This window comes from Fistularia commersonii, chromosome 11 (assembly GCF_037954325.1).
Source record: "Fistularia commersonii isolate RoL2024-O1a breed Wild chromosome 11, RoL_Fcom_v1.0, whole genome shotgun sequence".
Classification (NCBI taxonomy): domain Eukaryota; kingdom Metazoa; phylum Chordata; class Actinopteri; order Syngnathiformes; family Fistulariidae; genus Fistularia; species Fistularia commersonii.
In genome coordinates, this window is record NC_141294.1 from 12,725,292 (window position 1) to 12,745,651 (window position 20,360).

Here is a 20,360-nt window from a genome sequence, read left to right on the forward strand (position 1 = left end):
CAGACTTGTACATCTCTATCAAGACCTCTAAATAGCCCTGTCTTCGATCATTCTCTTAGAAAGAATGGATAAGTTTCCCAGCAGTTGCAGCAGTTCTTTAAAAATTAGAATTCTTTGAAAAATAGAGCCTGGCTAAATGAGATAAATTTTGACTGAAGAGAACAAACACGATGATCGATCTGGAGAGATCCTACGAGGGAGATATGTGGTGTTTTCCGCAAAGTTTCCTGTTTATAAAAATGAATATTTACAATAACATCCTGGATTATGGGGCTATCATAGTGTTGGGAGAAATTGTTGTGAAGATATATGTCATCTAGACTATTTAAAATATGAGTTTTAAAGAAGGTTGATGTCACAACATAAGACAAGTTGGAAAATTAGGATTTGTATACGGTGCAATTTTACAAAAAAAATGACAGGCATATATGGTCTAATTCATACCATGAGTTTAAATTAAATGAATGTGATATAAGTTGTATGAATGTGTGATGCGGTATGTGGGAGATCAAATTCAAAATATTTGGTAGTATTTGGCAGACGCTTTTATCCCCAGCGACTTACAAAAAGTGCAATTCAGAGCAACATTCCGGACATCCTGGATCACCTGCAGTTTACATACTGGCCCAACAGGTCCCCCTCAGAAGCCTCCCCCCCCCCGCCCTCCACTACTCCTTCTCCCACCAAGAAAACAGACTCCTGCTTCAGAATGGTCTTTGTAGACAACAGGATTACTTTTTATATAGTTTTTATATAGTCATCCCACACAAACTCACACATAAAATGTCCACCCTTAGCCTGCACCCCACACTCTGACACTGGCTCCTAGACCTTTTGACTGGCAAACCCCAGGTTTTCAAGACAGTTGACTTTGGCCAGCATTACTACAAACATGGGCACTCCTCAGGGATGTGTCCTCTGCCCCATCCTGTACACCAATGACTGTGTCACCCCCCACAAGAAAATATTGTACTGAAGTTTGTGGAAGACACCACAGTGATAGGCATCACTGGCGGGGATGAAACGGCCTACAGGATGGAGGTGGCCAGTCTGGTGTCATGGTGTGAGGACAGCAGCCTCATCCTCAATATGGACAAGAGGAAGCAGATGATAGTGGACATGAAGGAGAAGAGGAGACCTCATCAGCCATTGTTCATCCGCGATCTTGAGGTAGACAGGGTGAGCAGTGTGAAATAATTTGGTGTCAAAGGCAGGATAATGACCTCACCTGGTCATTCAACATCATGCAGGCGGTTAAGAAGTCTCAACAGTGGTGGTACCTTCTAAGGAAGCTGAAAATTTTGACATGTCGCCGAAGACCCTCAGCAACTTCTACAGCTGCATCATTGAGAGCATCTTAACCAGCTGCATCACTGTATGGTATGACAGCGCCACTGCCTTGGACCATAAACGCCTCAAGTGAGTGGTGAGAGATCACCAGAAACCCACATTCTTCTCTGCAGACCATCTACCACAGCAGAGTTAATAGAGAACCTGCCTCCATGCCAATCACCACACCAACCCCCAACAGACAGTTCATACTCCAACCCTCCTGCTGGAGGTACAGGGGTTTGAAATGTTGAACATCATAACAAAAGAACTTGTACTACCCAACTGCCATTGGACTCCTGAGCAACTGGCAGCAGTCAACAACAATGTACAGGACAATTAGATGCAACTGATTGTTCACTTTACACCACTTCATTCAGTATACTAAGTGCTGCACTTAACTGTTTATTTAACTTACAAGTAACTGTTTTATTGACTGTTTGCATCCAGCCTGCACTTTTTCAATTTACACACTCCACTCGACTTTAAAGATGTTAATCTGCACTTTCTCAACATGCACATCCCATGAATATAACTGTTTACATTTCAATTTGCACTTTTTCAACTTGCATATCCTATGAATAATGTTTACCTTTCTTTGAACATTTCTTTTCTTTGCATTATTCACATTTCTTTACGATACTATGCGTATCATTTATTGGTTTATTTTTGGATACCAAAGTGGACTTTGAGAATGGACTGCGAAGAATGTGATTGTAAAGGGAAACAACTTTCCAGATGGTACACGACCATAAACATTTTGAATTTTGAATGAACGATGAACAGTGGGCAGCTACTGAGTGGTGGCCAGCAAGCAGTTCAGGGCTTAGTGTCTTGCTCCACATGACAGGCTTGGAGCTTGAGGAATCAAACAAAGAACTTTGAGTTCCATGGCAACTGCTCGAACCACGCCACCTTATTCAGGTCAATACATAACACAATGCCATATTGAGCTCAATTCAACAAAACCATGCATAAAGGCTGGGGTTAAAATGCTTTTAGGTTCAAAAAATGACAGATGCTTGATATGTGACATTTTTGGTGTTCAATGCTTTGTACAAACCCTGGCATTTTTACTTACTAATTTTAAGCTGTGGTATTTGAGGTACCTATGGAAAAAACTGTATTTATGTATCAGTCGCAAGCAGGACATTGGTAACTATAAGTGTTCCCTGAACCATTTGGTAATAGGAACCACATACTTGCATTCCTGCTGGTTTGGATTCATTATGATTTTTTTTTTGTGCATTTGATATTGGTTTTTCCAACCATATGCTCAATTTTTCTGATAGCTTGTGATACTTTATCGAATTACGGTACCTATTTCAAATCAAAGGAAAAACGTAATATATGTGAAATTCAGTTTAGCTGGCATATAGTTCTAAATCCTTATCAATTTGACTTTATCCCAAATCTATTGCTTGAATGTTTCTGTAGAATAAATCATATCAATCATAGCTATTGTCAACGTTTCTTGTGTGATAACAGAAATGATCCTCCAAAGACAATTGTTAACCAGTAAAAGGTTGGAATACAAATATATAATTACTATTTATTCAAAACCACAGACACATGATTAAACAATTTAAAATCCACAAAACTTACCTCAAATTTCTGCCGTAGTTCTTCATTGCCTTCTTCACCTTCTGGAGCAACAGGAACATTGAAGTACTCACCTTCTTCCTGGGAAAGCATCTTGAACCTGGGACAAAGAGGGACAAGGAGTATTTCGAGAAAAAAACAGTTATTTGTTGATGTAGCATGTAGCATTCTGTAATCTATCTATCTATCTATCTATCTATCTATCTATCTATCTATCTATCTATCTATCTGTCTGTCTGTCTATCTGTCCGTCCGTCCGTCCGTCCGTCCGTCCGTCCATCCATCTATCTGTCTGTCCGTCAGTCCATTCGCCTTTCTTTCTTTCTTTCTTTCTGTACGTATGTATGTATGTATGTATGTATGTATGTATGTATAAAAGTATATGCTTAAATACGTTCATGTGACTAAAATGTAATTGGAGTTAAGTGGTTCAACTTGTGTAATTCTTGTATTTTATGTGCATGGACCAAAGGAGTAGCCATTACCTTGCTAATCCATGTCAAAACAAATAAACTAGAGACAAAGTGAACTTCTTGAACCTTTTATCTGTAAATTTAAATGAGTGGTCTTATTAAAAAAAACAATATACTGATTCATAATTAAAATGAAACATTCATCATACACATCATAAACAGCAGTTGTGAAAATGTCAGGTAATGGGTATAGGTCAAATAGTCTAAACTGAATGAAAATCTGCTAATTCCTGCTTATTAAAATTACTAACTTATATAAATATTATGAAACAGAGGCCCAAAAGAGGCTATTTTGAAGTCATGAAAAAGGTCACCTTCACTATCCCTCTACACATAGTGTACCTATACGTGTCCTCTGTCTCTATATCCCTCAGCCATCCATCCCTTTTCTAATCCCTTCCACATTACCATCCATCCACTCCTTGTTTCTGCAGCTCTGAGATGCCAAAAGACAATGATCCCATGAAGTCATTGCGGCTGGTCAGGTCCCAGTCCCACACCTCGACAGAAAGACGACGGTCTTTATCACATTCTTTCAAGTGGCTGTGGGAGAAGAAATTGTGATGACATTTTTCTTTGGCTTATATTTTAAAAAACAGATATATGCATTCTAATATAATCATTGATCTATGATGCATGCAAACATATGAAACTTTGATTTTTTGCATTGTTGTTTGCCCTTTAAATTGATGAATTTAAGTCAAACCTTATGAATTGGAGTTCTTAAACAGATGTGATAAAGACATGTCAATAAGTTGGACCTGAAACTACAGAACTGAATCTGAAATGATATAAATGCTGTATTTCTTATATTCTTTGGCTGAATAAAGAAACATAAACGAAAGACACACAAAAAAAAATAGAGTTTGAATGAAGTCAACACCCCAAACTCTGAAATGTCAAAAGGAAGGGGCGGGGGGGCAATTTCAATCGAAATTTAATTAAAACATAAAATTGTTCAGATAAAAGGTAATTAAAAACATGATTAATTCTAAGCTTGTACCTCATTTGCCAACATGAAATATCTTCCTCTCTTACACCAACTACCTTCACATCCTACGGTCAATATATCCATAAATCTTCTCTTTGGTCTTCCTCGAGACCTCCTGGCTGGCAGCTCCAATTCCAGAATCTTACGTTGTATCTCTCTGTACTCCTGTCTGTTCTCTTCAGTCCTCTCAGTATCCTGCTTCTTCTTTGCTAACCGCTTTCTCTGTGTATATTCCTTCACTTCCTCATTCCACCACCAAGTCTCCTTATCTACTTTCCTTCCAGATGACACATCGAGTACTCTCCTACCTGTCTCCCTGATAACAGTAGCAGTAGTTGTCCAATCATCTGGAAGCTCTTCCTGACCACCCAGAGCCTTTCTCAACTCCTCCCTGAAAAACCACACATAACTCCTCCCTTGTCATCTTCCACCACTTTGTCCTCTGCACTGTCTTTGTCTTCTTGATCTTCCCTGTCATCAGTCATCCTACAAACCACCATCCTATGCTGTATGGCTTCTATCTCACCTACAACTACTTTGCAGTCACTGATCTCTTTCAGGTTACCTTGTCTACCTTGCATCCTCCTACCTCCTCTCTTATAAGTTACCCTATGTTCCTGTTTTTTCTGGAAAAAAGTGTTCACTACAGCCATTTCCATCATTTTTGCCAAAATCTACCACTATCTGTCCGTCTGCATTGCTATTCTGTATACCAAATCTGCCCATCACTTATTCATCCCCTCTATTGCCTGCACCAACATGTCCATTGAAGTCTGCTCAAATTACCCCTTCTTATCTCCAGAGATATTCTGGATCACTTCATCTAGCTCATTCCAGAACTTATCCTTCTTCTCAAACTCACATCCCACCTACAAGGCATAGTCACTCATAACATTGAGCATCATACCTTCAATTTCCAGTTTCAGTTACTCATATGTCTATCTGACATTCTTTTCAACCCCAGAATGTTCCGAACAAACTCCTCCTTCAAGATAACTCCTACTCCATTTCTCCTCTTGTCAGTACCATGATAGTACAACTTAAAGCCTGCTCCTTAGCTTCTAGACTTACTACCTTTCCACCTGGTCTCCTGGACACATAGTATATCCAGTTTCCCAGGCTTGGGACCAGCTCAGGGAGACTGGCCCGTGCCCCCCCGAGGCTGGTTCGGAGAGAGACTGGCCTGTGCCTCCCTGAGGCTGCATTTATAAGTGTATAAAATAAAGATAAAATAAATATAAAATGTAAAATATAAAAACAAACAAACTGAAAATGTGAGGTATCCGTGATAACAGAATACAGGTCTGTGTATTCTATGAAGGTGCTTTAAAGCAGGGCCTCTGTACGACTCAGTTACAAGACTTAACTCATATGGGTCATTTAAGGAAAGTTGGTATGTTGTGAAATTGAGCTGCTATTTAACCCTATGCTAAAAGTATAATGATTCATGACAGGAAAACTGATCATGTCACTTTGCTTAAGATAACTTCAATTATGGCAGTTTTGGTTACTAATTTTACATTAATTGAATACTCCTGGTATGCCGTTTGTTTCTATCACAATTTATTTAAGGGAAGTCACAAAACAACACTTACTTGCTATGATTTGGATGCCCACTACCCTGGTCTACATATCTACGGTTAATGTTACTTAGAGGTCATTCAGAATGTCTTTTTAACTATAGGAGACAAAATGCAACACTTGGTTTGCCATGTATTCATTCAGTTACTTTCAGGGAAAACTTGATGATAAAAGTAAGGCTTTACAAAATGTTCTCATTTTTCAGAGGTGTTTGTCTTCGTTTATATGAGAGAATATATACAGAGCATAGGAAAAGATGGAGGCTGGCAATTTGTTGTCCCAGCCCTGAAAGGTACAGTCAAAGGGAAAAGAAGTGTCTTTGGTAAGGCATGCAACACTGTATGTACGATAAATCATTAATATAAAAATCATGAGCAATCATGACCATGGTAATGGGGATACAGTTGCAAACTAGATGATAATACATTTGAACCATATCCAACCTATGGACAATGGAGTGAAAAGGACACAAAGCAAGAGAGTAACTGGGGCTCAAAAGTTATAAGAGGGAAACTGGAAAAACATGAGTGAATACTGAAAAGAAATGACAAAAAGTTAAAAGAGTCCTTTTAATGAATACTAGACAGTTGATTACAACATATAGGTCAGACTTACAACTTAAAGGTTTCATTCCAGACAGGATTCAGGCAGCACTTAATAGTCTTGGTTTTCTGCTTACTCTCGCTGCGAGGATCTGGGATCAGTTTCAGCTTCACATAGGGATCTGAAAGACCATTAGGGTCCATGGGAACCAGATTTCGGGCCTCTTTGACTAAAAGTGAGAGGAAGAAAATGTTAAGGAAAATGCATGCCGAGATGAGATGAGAGATTCCATTTTAGCTCAGTATCAGTTTGGTCGAAGTAACTGAACAAACCCCCATAAATGAGGAAAATTAAGGAAAAGGTGAGTAAAAAAAGCATTTGAAGGGGATCAAGGGTGGAAAGGCAGTTGGTCCTGATAATATACCTGTGGAGGTATGGAAGTTTTCAAGGAGGTGGTGGGAGGGTTTTTTTGATTAGTCATGCTGCGAGATATTAGAAAATGAGAGGATCTGAGGAGTCAGGAACTGCCAGTTTTTCAGAGGTAGACCTGCGGAGTTAAGGCAACTACAGTAAGATACATTTTGAACAAACAACAAAGTTAATGGAAAGGGTTGTGAAAACTAATTAGACTAAGAACAGAATTGACCATTTTTGAGCAGCAGTACGGGTTCATGCCAAGACAAATGCATTATTATATTTAAAATGTTGGTCAGAGAAGGTCAGAGTGCATTTGTAGCCCTAAGACAACCGGGCTGCTGAGGCGACAACGACATTTTGCAAGGTCAATTCTGAAATGGCAGAGAAGTATGATACAGTGGTCCAGAACATGTTCACATGATGATGAGGCTGACAGATGAAGTTAGACAGGAATATTCATGGACTATAATGTTTGTAGATGACATTCTGATCTGTAGTGAGAGCAGTAAGTGGAATGTGGAATAGAGAGGTGGAGGTGTACGCTAGAGAGGAGAGGAATGAATGTTTACAATTGAAAGACAAATATCTGTGAACAAACAGGAATGAAATTGAAAGGCTAGGTTTCAGGGAGTATAGACAAAGAAAGTGGAGGATATATGAGTACCCAGAGTAAGTGAGAGTGTGAAACAGTTGGAGAAATGCAATACGCAATAAGACTATCAGCCAGAGTAAAATGAAGGAAGGGTGTACAACACATATGTCAAAGTCAAGGCCCGAATTATCTCTGGCCCCGGGATGAAATTGATTATTATTAGAACGGGCTGCAGCCACCCGCTGTTGTTTTCAACGCACCAATACTACATTCTCCACAACGCAATGGTTGTCCGCGAACTCACTGCAGCGCAACAAGCGGGCTTTGGCTTCATTCTTCATTAGCAGTCAGAGCAGATGTCAAATTTCAGCTTCCTCCTCCCTAAAAATGGCTAAACAAAAATTGGATGCTGAGAACAGGGGGGTTTCAAGGCAGGTGGGAGGCAGAGTACTTGTTCACGGAGGTAAAAGGCAAACCTGTGTGTCTTTTATGTGGAGAAAGTATTGCCCCAGATGTGGAGAGAAAACTTGAGCCACTTTCCCAGCTGCCAGACCATGAAAAGAAGCTCTCTACCGCTGTGTCCCCAAGTGCACAGTTTGCCAATAAACTCAACATACTTGCCGCCGACTTCCGACGCCGATTTGCTGACTTTGAAGCCAGAAAAGCAGGTTTGCACTGCTCGCAAATCCTTTTACAGTTGACATGGAAAGCGCACCACTAAACCTACAAATGGAGTTGATTGAGCTCCAGTGCAATGACACATTGAAGGAAAAATATGAAAGTGGGTGCTGGTCAGTTTGCACGTTTCATCCCCGACACAATGCCCCAGCTGCGTATCCAAGCTGCTCAGACACTCTCTTATGTTTGGCAGCACAACCTGTGTGAAGAACTGTTCTCTTTGATGAAGCTAAAGAATACATCACACAGGAGCCATCTTAGTGATAAGCACCCTCACTCAATCCTGAGGATTTCCTCTGCTCAGGGCCTGACCCCGAACATTGATGAACTTGTACAAAAGATGAGACACCACCAAGTATCAGGCTCAGCCTAGTGAGCATCACAGAGCATGAATGAATTTTTAGTTTTTAATTCAGTTCCATTTTTCCATTTGTTTCTACAAGACCTGTGATTATTCTTTGAAGAAAGTATTATTTTGTCTGTGTGCCATAGATTCTTATATTTCATTTTTCAGTTAATGGACTCAGGGAAAATTGCAGTTAGGAGCCATGAGAAGGAATACAATTGCAATGATTTATATATTTTTATTTTCTCATTTTACTATTTGACACCAGTACTTGATATAATCATAGAGCACCACGATGTTACATTTTCAATTTATTATGCATGCAATTTCATTTATGCATTTAGGTCTTGGTTCAAAAGGCTATGTTCAGTTTGTTTGTTTTAATAAACACTGAACTAGTCCGGCCCTCGACTTGAAACAAATTTGTTTTTTTGGCCCTCTGTGTATTTGACTTTGACATCCCCGGTGTACAAGATGGCAGTGACACCAGCGATATTTGATTTAGAGGCAGTGGCCCTGAGGTAAAGACAAGAGGCAGAGTAAGAGGAAGCATAGATGAAAATGTTGATGTTCTCTTTGGGTGTGATAAAGATGGCAAGGATTAGGAATTAGTCCATCAGAGTCACTACAGATGTTTTGGAGATTAAGTCAGTGAGGCTAGACAGGGGTGGTTTAGATATGCACGGAGGGCAAATAGTGGGTATCTTTGTAGAAAAATGCTCAGGTTCATGGGCCAAATGGGCAGGGGATTTTATGTGGATGTAGTGATAGACGGTGATAGATGGCTGAGGTGAGAGACGAGGATGCAGAAAAAAGGTTAGATGGAGACTGATGATTCACTATGGTGACCACTGGCGGGAATAGCCGAAAAGACAAAAACAAAGTTCAGAGCATTATTATTTCCACATTCACAACAAAAGGTTCATTGTTAACACATTTCAATTATGTGGATGGGTGTAAAACAGGAGACATTTGGAGCCAGTGTATGAGACATTTTCTCTTATTAACCAGCATTCACTTAGCTGCTAAATCAAGTTGTGCGAAAAAGTGTAGCATAGTTTGCAAATTAAATTTAAATATATAAGTTAAGCAATAGAGCACAAAATCAAAATCTCCCCAGACCCTGAACCGATCTCTCATTTTGCTGCCAGCATCTTCATCCAGTCTTAATAGAAAATACACTTAATGAAACTAGTTTATTTCTTAACATTCTTTAATTACATACATACACACACACACACATACACAAATACACACTGTATATATAATTTTGTTTTTATTTTTCTTATTTAAAAACATGACAAAACTGGAGGAGAGACTGGAACGGATTCAAACCGTTCCATTTAATTCAATGAGGAACTTTAATTTGATATTGAAGCAAATTCAGTTACAAGCTCTGTCAGGGAATCAATTACATTTGTAAGTCAAGGTATTACTGTACCTCAGTGTCAGATCCACTGACAGAATACGTAAGTGAATCTGGCACACCCCTTACATTTTAAGGATGCTGTGGAGCAAAGTTTCTTCCAGATTTATTAACCCATAAAATGAATCCAAAAAATCCATCTTTCATTGAGTATTTATTTTGTAATAGCAACATGGTTGAATATCCTGTTGATCAAGTTTTGTAGAAAATAGGGTTAGATAGAGGCATGATTCACTGTGACAACCCCTGAAAGGAATTGCTGAAAGGAAAAGGGAATGCTGCAGATCAAGCTTGCCTTATTTATCAGCTTAAAAACAACAGTTATTTTCAGGCCTACAATCGCACCAGTACATTTTTAAATGGCGTATTGTTAACTTGTCTCTTGAAATGACAGTTTTTGAAATCCAAATACACACACACACACAAACACACACACACACACACACACACACACACACACACAAACACACACACATATTATAAAATTTAAACCTGAATATGAAATTGAAATATAATGCTGCAAACATCTCACCTTCCTCCCATAATGCCAGTAGAGGGAGATAGAGGACTGACATTCCCTCTGCATAACAGTACAGCTTCCAGTTATTTATTCATTCATCCACCCATCCACCATTGTCTACCACTTATCCAGCTAGGGTCACGGGGGATGCTGCTAGGGTCACGGGGGTATATCCCAACTGCCAGCTCCTAGTTGCGGGGGATGCTGGAGCCTATCCAGCTCCCACTGAGCGAGAGGCTGGGTACACAATTGACTGGTTGCCAGTCAATCACACGGCCACATATAGAGACAAACAACCATTTAACCTCTTACACATAAGGGCAATTTCCATGTTTTTCAAGTTAAACCCCTTAATGTTTTTGGGAGGGAATCAGAGAACCCAGGGGAAACCTATACAAACTGCAGAGAACATGCAAACTCTGCCTGAAAGGCCCCCTGAGGGAATCAAACCTGGGACATGTGCTGTGAGGCAGAAGCGTTAACCACTGCATCACTGTGCTCACTGTCCTTCTGACTGGGAGTACAGAATCCGCTTAAGGAGATGGTTGGTGGGCTAGCAGATGATGTGGCCTATACATCGGAGATGCTTTTACATTTTGATGGTAATGATGCTGCCACCTTACCGTGGTGGAGAGGTTTGCGCGTCCTAGGGATCCTGGGAGCTATCTTATTGGTTCAGGTGGGGGGCCAGGTTCTGACTGTTGTTTCTGGCTATGCACCCAACATCGGTCCAGTTTACCCACCCTTCTTGGGGTCCCTAGAGGGGCTGCTAGAGAGCACTCCTACTGGGGATTCCCTTGCTCTACTGGGAGACACCACTCCCACTCAACACTCTCTAAGGCAACGACAGTGCGACTTGGAAGGGTGTGATTGGGAGGAACACCCCCAACGATATGAACCCAAGCAGTTTTTTTGTTATTGGACTTCTGTGCTTGTCATAGATTGTCCAAAACAAACATCATGTTCGACAGAATTGTGGCTGCATGTCCTGGACACTAGGGTGAAGAGAAGGGCAGGGCTGTCAACTGATGACCACCTGGTGGCTCCAGTGGTGGCGGAGGATGCTGGTCAGACCTGGCAGACGTGAATGTGATGTGAGGTTCTGCTTTGAACATCTAGCAGAGTCCCCTGTCAGAAAGAGTTTCAACTCCCACCTCCAGCAGAACTACAACCACGTCCTGAGGGAGGCGGGGGACATGTCCAAATGGGCCATGTTCCGTGCTTCCATTGTCAAGGCAGCAGATTGGAGCTGTGGCTGTAAGGCCGTTTGGCGCCTGTCACGGCTATTACCCTTGAACCCGCTGGTGGACTTCAGCAGTGAGGGATGCCATCAAACTGAAGGAGTCCTATCGGGCCTTTCTGACCTGTGGGGCTCTGGAGGCAGCTGACAGGTGCTGGCAGGCCAAGCAGCATGCAGCTTCAATGGTTGCCAAGACAAAGATTCAGGTGTGGGCGGAGTTTGGGGAGACCATGGAGAACAACTTCCGGTTGGCGTTGAGGAGATTCTGGTCCACCACCTGGTGGCTCAGGAAGGGGAAGCAGTCCTCCGTCAACACTGTGTACAGTGGAAATGGGGCGCTGCTGACCTCAACTGGAGATGTAGTAGATTGATGCCAGGAATATTTTCAAGACCTCTTCAACCCCGTTGAAACGCCCGTTGAGGAAGCAGAGCCAGGAGAGTCTGGAACGGACCCACCTATTTCTGAGGATGAAGTTGCTGAAGCAGTCAAAAAGCTTCAGTAGCAGGGCCCCTGGGGTGGATGAGGTTCGCCCTGGGCTCCTAAAGGCTCTGGATGCTGTAGGGCTGTCCTGGCTGACATACCTCTGTCGCATTGTGTGGATGTCAGGGACAGTGCCGCTGGACTGGCTGATCCCCTTTTTAAGAGGGAGGATCGGAGGATGTGCTCCAACTATAGGGGGATCACAGTCCTCAGCCTCCATGGTAAGATCTATTCATTGGTAAGATTCTATTCATAACTTTTATGGACAGAATTTCCAGGCGCAGCCAGGGTGTTGAGGGGATCCAGTTTGGTGGCCGCAGGATTCAGTCTCTGCTTTTTGGCAGATAATGTGGTTCTTTTGGCTTCATCAGTACATCATCTCCAGCTCTCACTGGAACAGTTTGCAGCCAAGTGTAGAGTGGCCGAGATGAGGATCAGCACCTCCAAATTTGAGACCATGCTGCTCAACCGGAAATGGGTGGAATGGCCACTCTGAGTAAGGGAACAGGTCCTGCCCCAAGTGGAGGAGTTCAAGAATCTCGGGGTCTTGTTCACGAGTGAGGGAGGGATGGAGCGGGAGGTCAACAGGCGGATCAGTGTGGTGACTGCAGCGATGCAATTTACTGGCCAATCTACATTCCCACCCTCACCTATGGTCATGAGCTATGGGTAGTGATCGAAAGCATGAGATCACGGATACAAGCAGCCGAAATGAGTTTTGTCTGCAGGGTGGTCGGACTCTCCCTTAGAAATAAGCATTATTATCTTTGTCTCCTCATGAATTCTGATGTCAGTGTGTCTGACTTATAATATATACTGTATATATATAATATGTATAAAATAATTCCAAGGCTTTTCGGTGTCTGTTGTAGGCTGTCCATGATTCTGCGGCATATAGGAGGGTTTGTCTTGGACATCTAAGACTCCTGTTTTGAGTTTGGCATAGGCTCCACTGGCACAACTCAGGCAATGGTTTTCCTCAGAGTCTATGTCAGCATTGGAGGAGAGCATACTCCAAAGGTATGGGAAGTGGTCCATGTTTTCCAGAGTGGTGTTGTCCACTTTAATGATGGGCTGGTATGATAGCTGGTTGGGCGGTGATTGATACAGGACCTGTGTCTTCTTGATGTTCAAGGTCAGACCCAGGGCTCTGTATGCCTGAGCAAATGCATTCAGAATGCTCTGGAGGTCTTCTGGGGAGTGTGCTGCAACGGCGTTGTCATCAGCATATTGCAGCTCCATGATGGTAGTATGTTTGACCTAACCCTTGGCTTTGAACTTGTCAAGGTTGTTCTGTAAATGATTGGGACCCCATGTGGCAGATCTTTGCCAGTGAGGTGGAGTATGGCTGCTATAAAGATGGCAAACATGGAGGGTGCAGTGATGCAATCCTGTTTTGACCCCCGTTTCAGTGAACAGCTCAACTGTTGCTGAGCACTGTGACATGATGTCATGAAGAATCCTAGGTGTGCTTATGTATTTATCATGACAACCGTACCTTGATAGTATAGTCCACAGTGTTAGTCGATCAGCAGAATCATAGATCTTTGCCAGGTCTATGAAGGCCATGTAAGGAGCAGTTGTTTCTTTCACTTTTCCAGAAGATGGAGTACAGTGAAGATCATGTCTGTTGTTTCCTTGGATGGTTGGAGACGGCACTGTGATTCAGGGAGTACTTCCTCAGATAGTGGTGACAGGCGATTAACAAAAACGTGAGCAAGGCCCTTGCCAGTTGTTGAGAAGAGTGAGATACCCCTGTAATTTCCACATTGAGTCTTGTCCCCTTTCTTAAATCTGGTAACTATTTGGGAATCCTCAAGCTCTGAAGGGAGCTCTTCTCTATCCTAGATCTTGAGGAGTAGATGGTGGATGTGGTGCCAGAGCTTTGGTCCTCCTTCCTTTAAGATCTCAGTCAGGATCTCATCAGGCCTATAATCACACACACACACACCAACACACACCAAGTGTTTTGCCGACATACTTACTAGTAACAGTGAGTACATTGGTATTGATCTCAGCGCTGATCTGGATGCGACCTCTTCGCTCAGTGTGGTCTGTCCCACACAGGCTTGGGACATTGGCAACACAACGCTTATGGATGTTCATCATGCAATCTGAAACACAAACACATATACTTGCAAGAACATCACATACAAGTACACATCAATACACAAAGACAAGTATACGTTGAATACAACAACATATGTTGTGGGTACATACGGTCACATCTCATGCCCTGGTGAATAAGTCCATACAGCAGAGAACCACAGTGGTCACAGAATGTTGGACTGGAGTAGGTGTGGATCTTAAACTTATGCTTTGCCCTCGGATCCTAAAGACAGAGCAATTGAAGCTTATATTATTATGAATATCAGTCACATTTTCTCTACTTCTCCTGTATTGCAAAAAAGTAAGGTAAAACAGCATATCAAAATGAACACGCCAAAATATATTTTAGTACGTGATATTTTACCACAAGTGTGTGCTTGTGCGTGTTGGTTTGTGTCTGTGTGTGATTTTTTGTAAGCATGTGTTATGATCAGCTGGTGTAAACTGGTGATAGTTTTTCTCTCTACTATTAATTATGACTACCCTGCTCTAATTGTGTGTACATTGTGTTGAACAATTACTTCTCTGGCAGAGGTTACTGGTTAGATGGTTATGATAGTGTAATAGCTTTTTCGAAGATATGTGGTGACACTGATATCAAAGTGGGTCAGCAGCTCAAAATAGTTACCCAAAAAATTGGCTTACCAGCACAATATCTTAACAAAATATGCCTTTCGTGTAAGAACAAGTTTTTGGTTGACAGACAAACTATATGGTAACTGGCTAATGACTAATAGCTGAGATACATGTTTGCAAGATATATATCTGCATCTCTCTACTTTGAACTCACCCCATCCCCAATTACTGCTTCTCACCCTATCTGTAAGATTACACATAGCCACCCTGCTGAGCAAAGTAATTGTAGATGCTGTTCTTTAAAGTCAAAGTAAGTTTTATTACCAATTTCCCCACATGTACCAGACATACTTAGAAGACTATCCCACAGTGACATGAAATTACCAAAACAATAATACCAAATCATGACCCAGATTTCATGACCCTAGATGTTCGGAAGAGATATTACACTTTGATCGTTGAACATAGGGAACATTTGAGATGTACCTGTATCTATCTATCTGTCTGTCAACGATCTATCTAGCCATTTTTGTATCTCTTTGCAAGTTTTAATTCTGAAATATAGGTAACTTTATACAGATTCTCAACCTCAACTTTTCCCAAAGGAAACTCATTCTATTAACCCACATCTATAATTGCCTTCTTTTTTAAACATACATTTATGAATGTGACAGGATGACTTGACAGGGAGTATTTAGAGGGTAGAAAGCTGATTAAGACAGAAAGAAAGAAAGAAAGAAAGAAAGAAAGAAAGAAAGAAAGAAAGAAAGAAAGAAAGAAAGAAAGAAAGAAAGAAAGAAAGAAAGGCGGACAGACTGATGGACAGACGGACAGAAAGACAGACAGACAGATAGATAGATAGACAGACAGACAGACAGACAGACAGACAGACAGATAGACAGATAGATAGATAGATAGATAGATAGATAGATAGATAGATAGATAGATAGATAGATAGATAGATAGATAGATAGATAGATAGATAGATAGATAGATAGATAGATAGATAGATAGATAGACAGACACAGAGAGACACTGGTCCTTTTTACATTGCATCTTTGTATTTTCCTCTTTGGGCAGTTACCTTAAAGGGTGACCACAGTGGATAATCTGCCTCCACCTTACACTATCCTTTGGATCCTCTTCTCTCACAGCAACAAACTTCAAACTTCAAACTGTCCTCTTTCACTTCATCTATTGATCTCTTTGGCCTTCCTGTTAGAGTCCTTACAAATGAATGTGTTGTGCTCCAGCATCCCCCACAAACCTGAGTAGGATAAGTAGTAGATAATGGATGATGGACTGATTCCAAATAGAATCAATGGCAAAATACAGCACTGGAGGAGCCCAACAATACTCATTAGCAATATATCTTGACATAATTTGGACATAGTTGTTGCAGCACTGTAATGCAAGACTAGTGACCACGGCAACTAGATGAGCATACTGCCACAAACCCCCTTCGAATTGAAAAGAGTTGACCCACTTTCCTAAATTTAGACAGACTTTCATTGTTTCTCGTAAATCAACACTTTCATCTGGCAACTAAAGTCTTGTTTGCAGAACCCTGACATAAGCTCTTTCTAATAAGCTAGGCTTATTATTAGTTCAGAATTATTAATGCCTTTCCCTTGAAAGTAGGACACACCCCACTGGTTCCCTTTTAATAGCTCATCTATACCAAATTCCCTGCCACTGAGGAGCTTCTTGACTAACTCAATCTATCCCCAGCAGGGCTGTAAATGATGTTTCACTTGAACCTTTCACCTCTGCCACCTCACTAAAAGCCATGCCACTCAGGTTCCTAAAATTATTCATCCAGCAATGTTACCAATTTAGTTCAACAGATATCCTCCCCTTCCATAAACAGCTTTAAACAAACCCAATTTTCCTTTTCTTAACAGCCTAAGAGTTGATCAAAACCTACTGTGGAAAAAATGTTGACAGGATGAGCCTACTCCCATGAATTCTCAAGGATCCCAGCTAGAGTGAGGCTGTCCACCCTTCTATGACCAGGGTGGAATCTGCAACTATACTGTAGGTCTGTGGCATTAGGACATCCTACTGCCTGTTTTAACCCCCTGGTCTACAGCTCTCATGGTACTGTCCCAGAACTCCATGTAATATTGAAGACATGTCAGCAAAGCCCATCCCAGGAGGCATTTAGCATCTCTGGGCAAATCCCCCCCACAGCTAGTGCTCAGTCACCTCCAGTGGAGATATAGATGAATAGTTCTCAGAGTCCTCCCCCTTCGTGGTGGGCATGTCAGTAGGATTCAGGAGTACTTTAAAGACAGTAAAGTGGTCTCTCTACCAATACAACCCAAAGGGCTACAAGCCAGTGTTCTCATTGAGCTGGTCAAGATAAATACAGAGGGTCGAGTGACGGGCATCCAACTTAATGCCTATGCCAGACTGAATATGCAAATAAGATGAGATTAGATGAGATGAGATGAGGTGTACTTTAATGATGGGAATAATACTGGGATTAATAATGGGAAATCAAACCTATTACTTTCATACCAGATCAATCGAGGGCCAGTTTAAGAATAGCTGCCATGGACAATGATGATCTACACAGTACCACTGAAAATAAGGCTACTGTGGGAAGAAGGAGAGGAGGAAGAAAGAAAGAGGCAGAGAGGAGGGGAGTAGAAAGAGTCTAGGACTGAGAGTAGAGACTGAATGTTGGGACTATGGCAGCAAAAGCTAGAGAGTTGATTGACATAATGCAGGGAATGCAGGGACAATGTGATCAGGGAGACAGGAGCTGACTTGTCATCTGGAAGAAAGGTAGATGAGGAGTCATGGTAGTGGAATGGGGAAATGCGGGAGTGTATACAGAGAAAGAGGTTAGCTAAGAAGAGACACACTGTGAGAAGTCTGAGAAGAACAGACAACAAGGAGATGCAGCATTATGCTAAGGTAGAGATGACAAAGGCCAAGCAAAAGACAGTTGAATATTAATGTTAGTTTCCTCTCTACTGTTATCATAATTCCCCTGTTCCAACTGCATTATACTAGACAAAATTCCCCTGTCTGGGCTCACTGTTGGGAAAATTATGATTGTTTTACAAGCTATCTGTAGGATTGTTCACCAGGTGCTTAGACCGACATTAGAGATGTATGTTTAGGCCATGTTCCTTTGGTTAATATTAAAAAATCTCCATATATCGTATTTCCAGACACATTCTGATGAGAGAGTAGAGGTAAGAGATGAGAGGAAGAGTAGGAATGAGAAGGAGAATGAGGGAAAAGTGGGTTCCATGATAGAGACTGATTTATATAGAGTGGCAAAACATGGTGATAGAGATGGAAAAGATTGCAAGCAGGTTAGGGAGTTTAAAGATAAAGAGAGCAGTGTGTCAACAGATGTCAAAAATGTGATGGGAAGACGGAGAGTACAAAGAGTGCTTTGAAGAGTTGATGAAAAGGGAAAAGGAGAGTGAGAATGAGAGGAAAAAGAGTATAAAGGTTGACCATTGTGGACCTAGAGGTCGCAGAGATAAGCAAATGTTGAGAGGGGAGGGCATCAAAGAGTGCAAGGACAGTTGCCTATGATATATTACTGTGAAGCACAGCAAGAAATGTCTAGGAGCTGGGGCAGTAGATGATTTGGCTATATCTTGAGTGAGAGATTTCGTACGGAGTGGAAAAGAGTGTGCAGAATTGTGATAATGTTAGGAAATAGTTCAAATAAGCAGATGCTTCGACATGCAATACAATCAAAAAACAGCTGTACATGTACAAGAAGACAGTTTAGCAGAAGAACAGAACAGAACCACATAAACAGGAAAACAGTAGTCACCCAGATTAGTGTACATGCAAGATAAGACATACTTGGGAGGGCCCTCAGAGTAACCTGGTGTGTCTAGATTGGACGAAGAAGCAACAACATCTCATCAGATGATCAAGAACCAAACAACATCGCAGAGAATACTAAAAGAAATGTACGTTAGCTAAAGGCGGGAAAGGTTTGTTGTGCTTCTCTGCTAGACATCTGGGGAGAATGTCCTGGCAGACAGCCTTGCAGACAGCATGATTGTAACTGTGCCTGAAAACTAACTAAACTGAGGTCTGATACCGATTCAATTGTCAAGTGTTTTTCTTCAAGATCTGAACGACACAATAATTTTTCTGACCTCGACGTGATCTCAAGGAAAGACTGAGAGGTTCACTCCACTTTTTCCAATCCGCAGGGCCCAGATTAAAGGTGGGCAAAAACATGTTCAAGTCTCAAATTGTCTCTAATGCAGCCTCAGGGTGGAATGCAGCCTCAGGGCGGCACTGCCCCGTGTCTCCCCAAGCCTGCCTTGGGGGGGCACGGAGCAGGGTCTCCCTGAGTCGGTCCTGAGCCCAGATAAATGCAGAGGGTTGCGTCAGGAAGGGCATCCAGCGTAAAGATTTTGCCAAAATCAAACATGCAAGTCAACCATAACCATATCATACCAGATCGGTCGAGGACTGGCTTAACAACGACCGCCATTGGTACTGATGACCTACAGGGTACTAATGGAAATTGGGCTACTGTGGGTCAAAGAACAAGAACAAGAAGAAGAGGAGGAGTGCGTGTTCGAAAGCAAAGAGAGAGAAGAGGAAAGGAAAGAGCCTGGGACTGAGAGTAGGGACTATGAATATTGGGACTATGACAGGAAAAGGTAGAGTTGGTCGACATGATGCAGAGAAGGAAGGTGGATATACTGTGTGTCCAGGAGACCAGGAGGCAAGGTAGTAAGGCTAGAAGCTTAGGAGCAGGCTTTAAGTTTCACCATTATGGGACTGACAAGAAGAGAAATGGAGTAGGAGTTAACTTGAAGGAGGAGTTTGTTAGGAACGTTCTAGAGGTGAAAAGAATGTCGGACAGACTTATGAGTCTGAAACTGGAAATTGAAATTGTGATGCTCAATGTTATTAGTGGCTATGCCCCGCAGGTGGGATGTGAATTTGAAGAGAAGGAGAAGTTCTGGAATGAGTTGGATGAAGTGATGCGCAATATTCCAGGAAATGAGAGAGTGGTAATTGGTGCAGACTTCAATGGACATGTTGGTGAAGGCAATAGAGGGGATGAAGAAGTGATGGACAGATTTGGTATACAGGATAGGAATGCAGAGGGACAGATGGTGGTAGATTTTGCAAAAAGGATGGAAATGGCTGTCGTGAAGACCTTTTTCCAGAAAAAAACAGGAACATGGGGTAACTTATAAAAGTGGAGGTAGGAGCATGCAGGTAGACTACATCTTGTATAGACGAGGTAACCTGAAAGAGATCAGTGACTGCAAAGAAGTTGTAGGTGAGAGTGTAGCCAGACAGCATAGGACGGTGGTTTGTAGGATGACTCTCATTACAAGGAAGATGAAGAGGACAAAGGCAGTGCAGAGGACAAAGTGGTGGGTGCTGAAAAGGGAGGAGTGTTGTATGGTTTTGAGGGAGGAGTTGAGAAAGGCTCTGAGTGGTTA

General features: G+C 41.8%; 1 protein-coding gene across 4 annotated transcripts in view; it reads right to left on the minus strand.

The window, feature by feature from the left end:
• The window catches only part of LOC147229519 (protein kinase C beta type), a 107,670-nt gene that overhangs the window by 58,263 nt on the left and 29,047 nt on the right, over window positions 1-20,360 (minus strand). For 3 of the 4 annotated variants that reach the window (XM_086155013.1, XM_086155011.1, XM_086155012.1), the window contains exons 5-9: window positions 14,440-14,551; window positions 14,205-14,333; window positions 6,592-6,748; window positions 3,813-3,947; window positions 2,935-3,031 (exon numbers count right to left, since the gene is read on the minus strand). In XM_086155013.1, the coding sequence (XP_086011139.1) occupies window positions 2,935-3,031; window positions 3,813-3,947; window positions 6,592-6,748; window positions 14,205-14,333; window positions 14,440-14,551 (630 nt within the window). Of the gene's footprint in view, window positions 1-2,934; window positions 3,032-3,812; window positions 3,948-6,591; window positions 6,749-14,204; window positions 14,334-14,439; window positions 14,552-15,988; window positions 16,128-20,360 lie in introns of those variants that run through there. The other variant, XM_086155014.1, reaches the window with a different exon arrangement.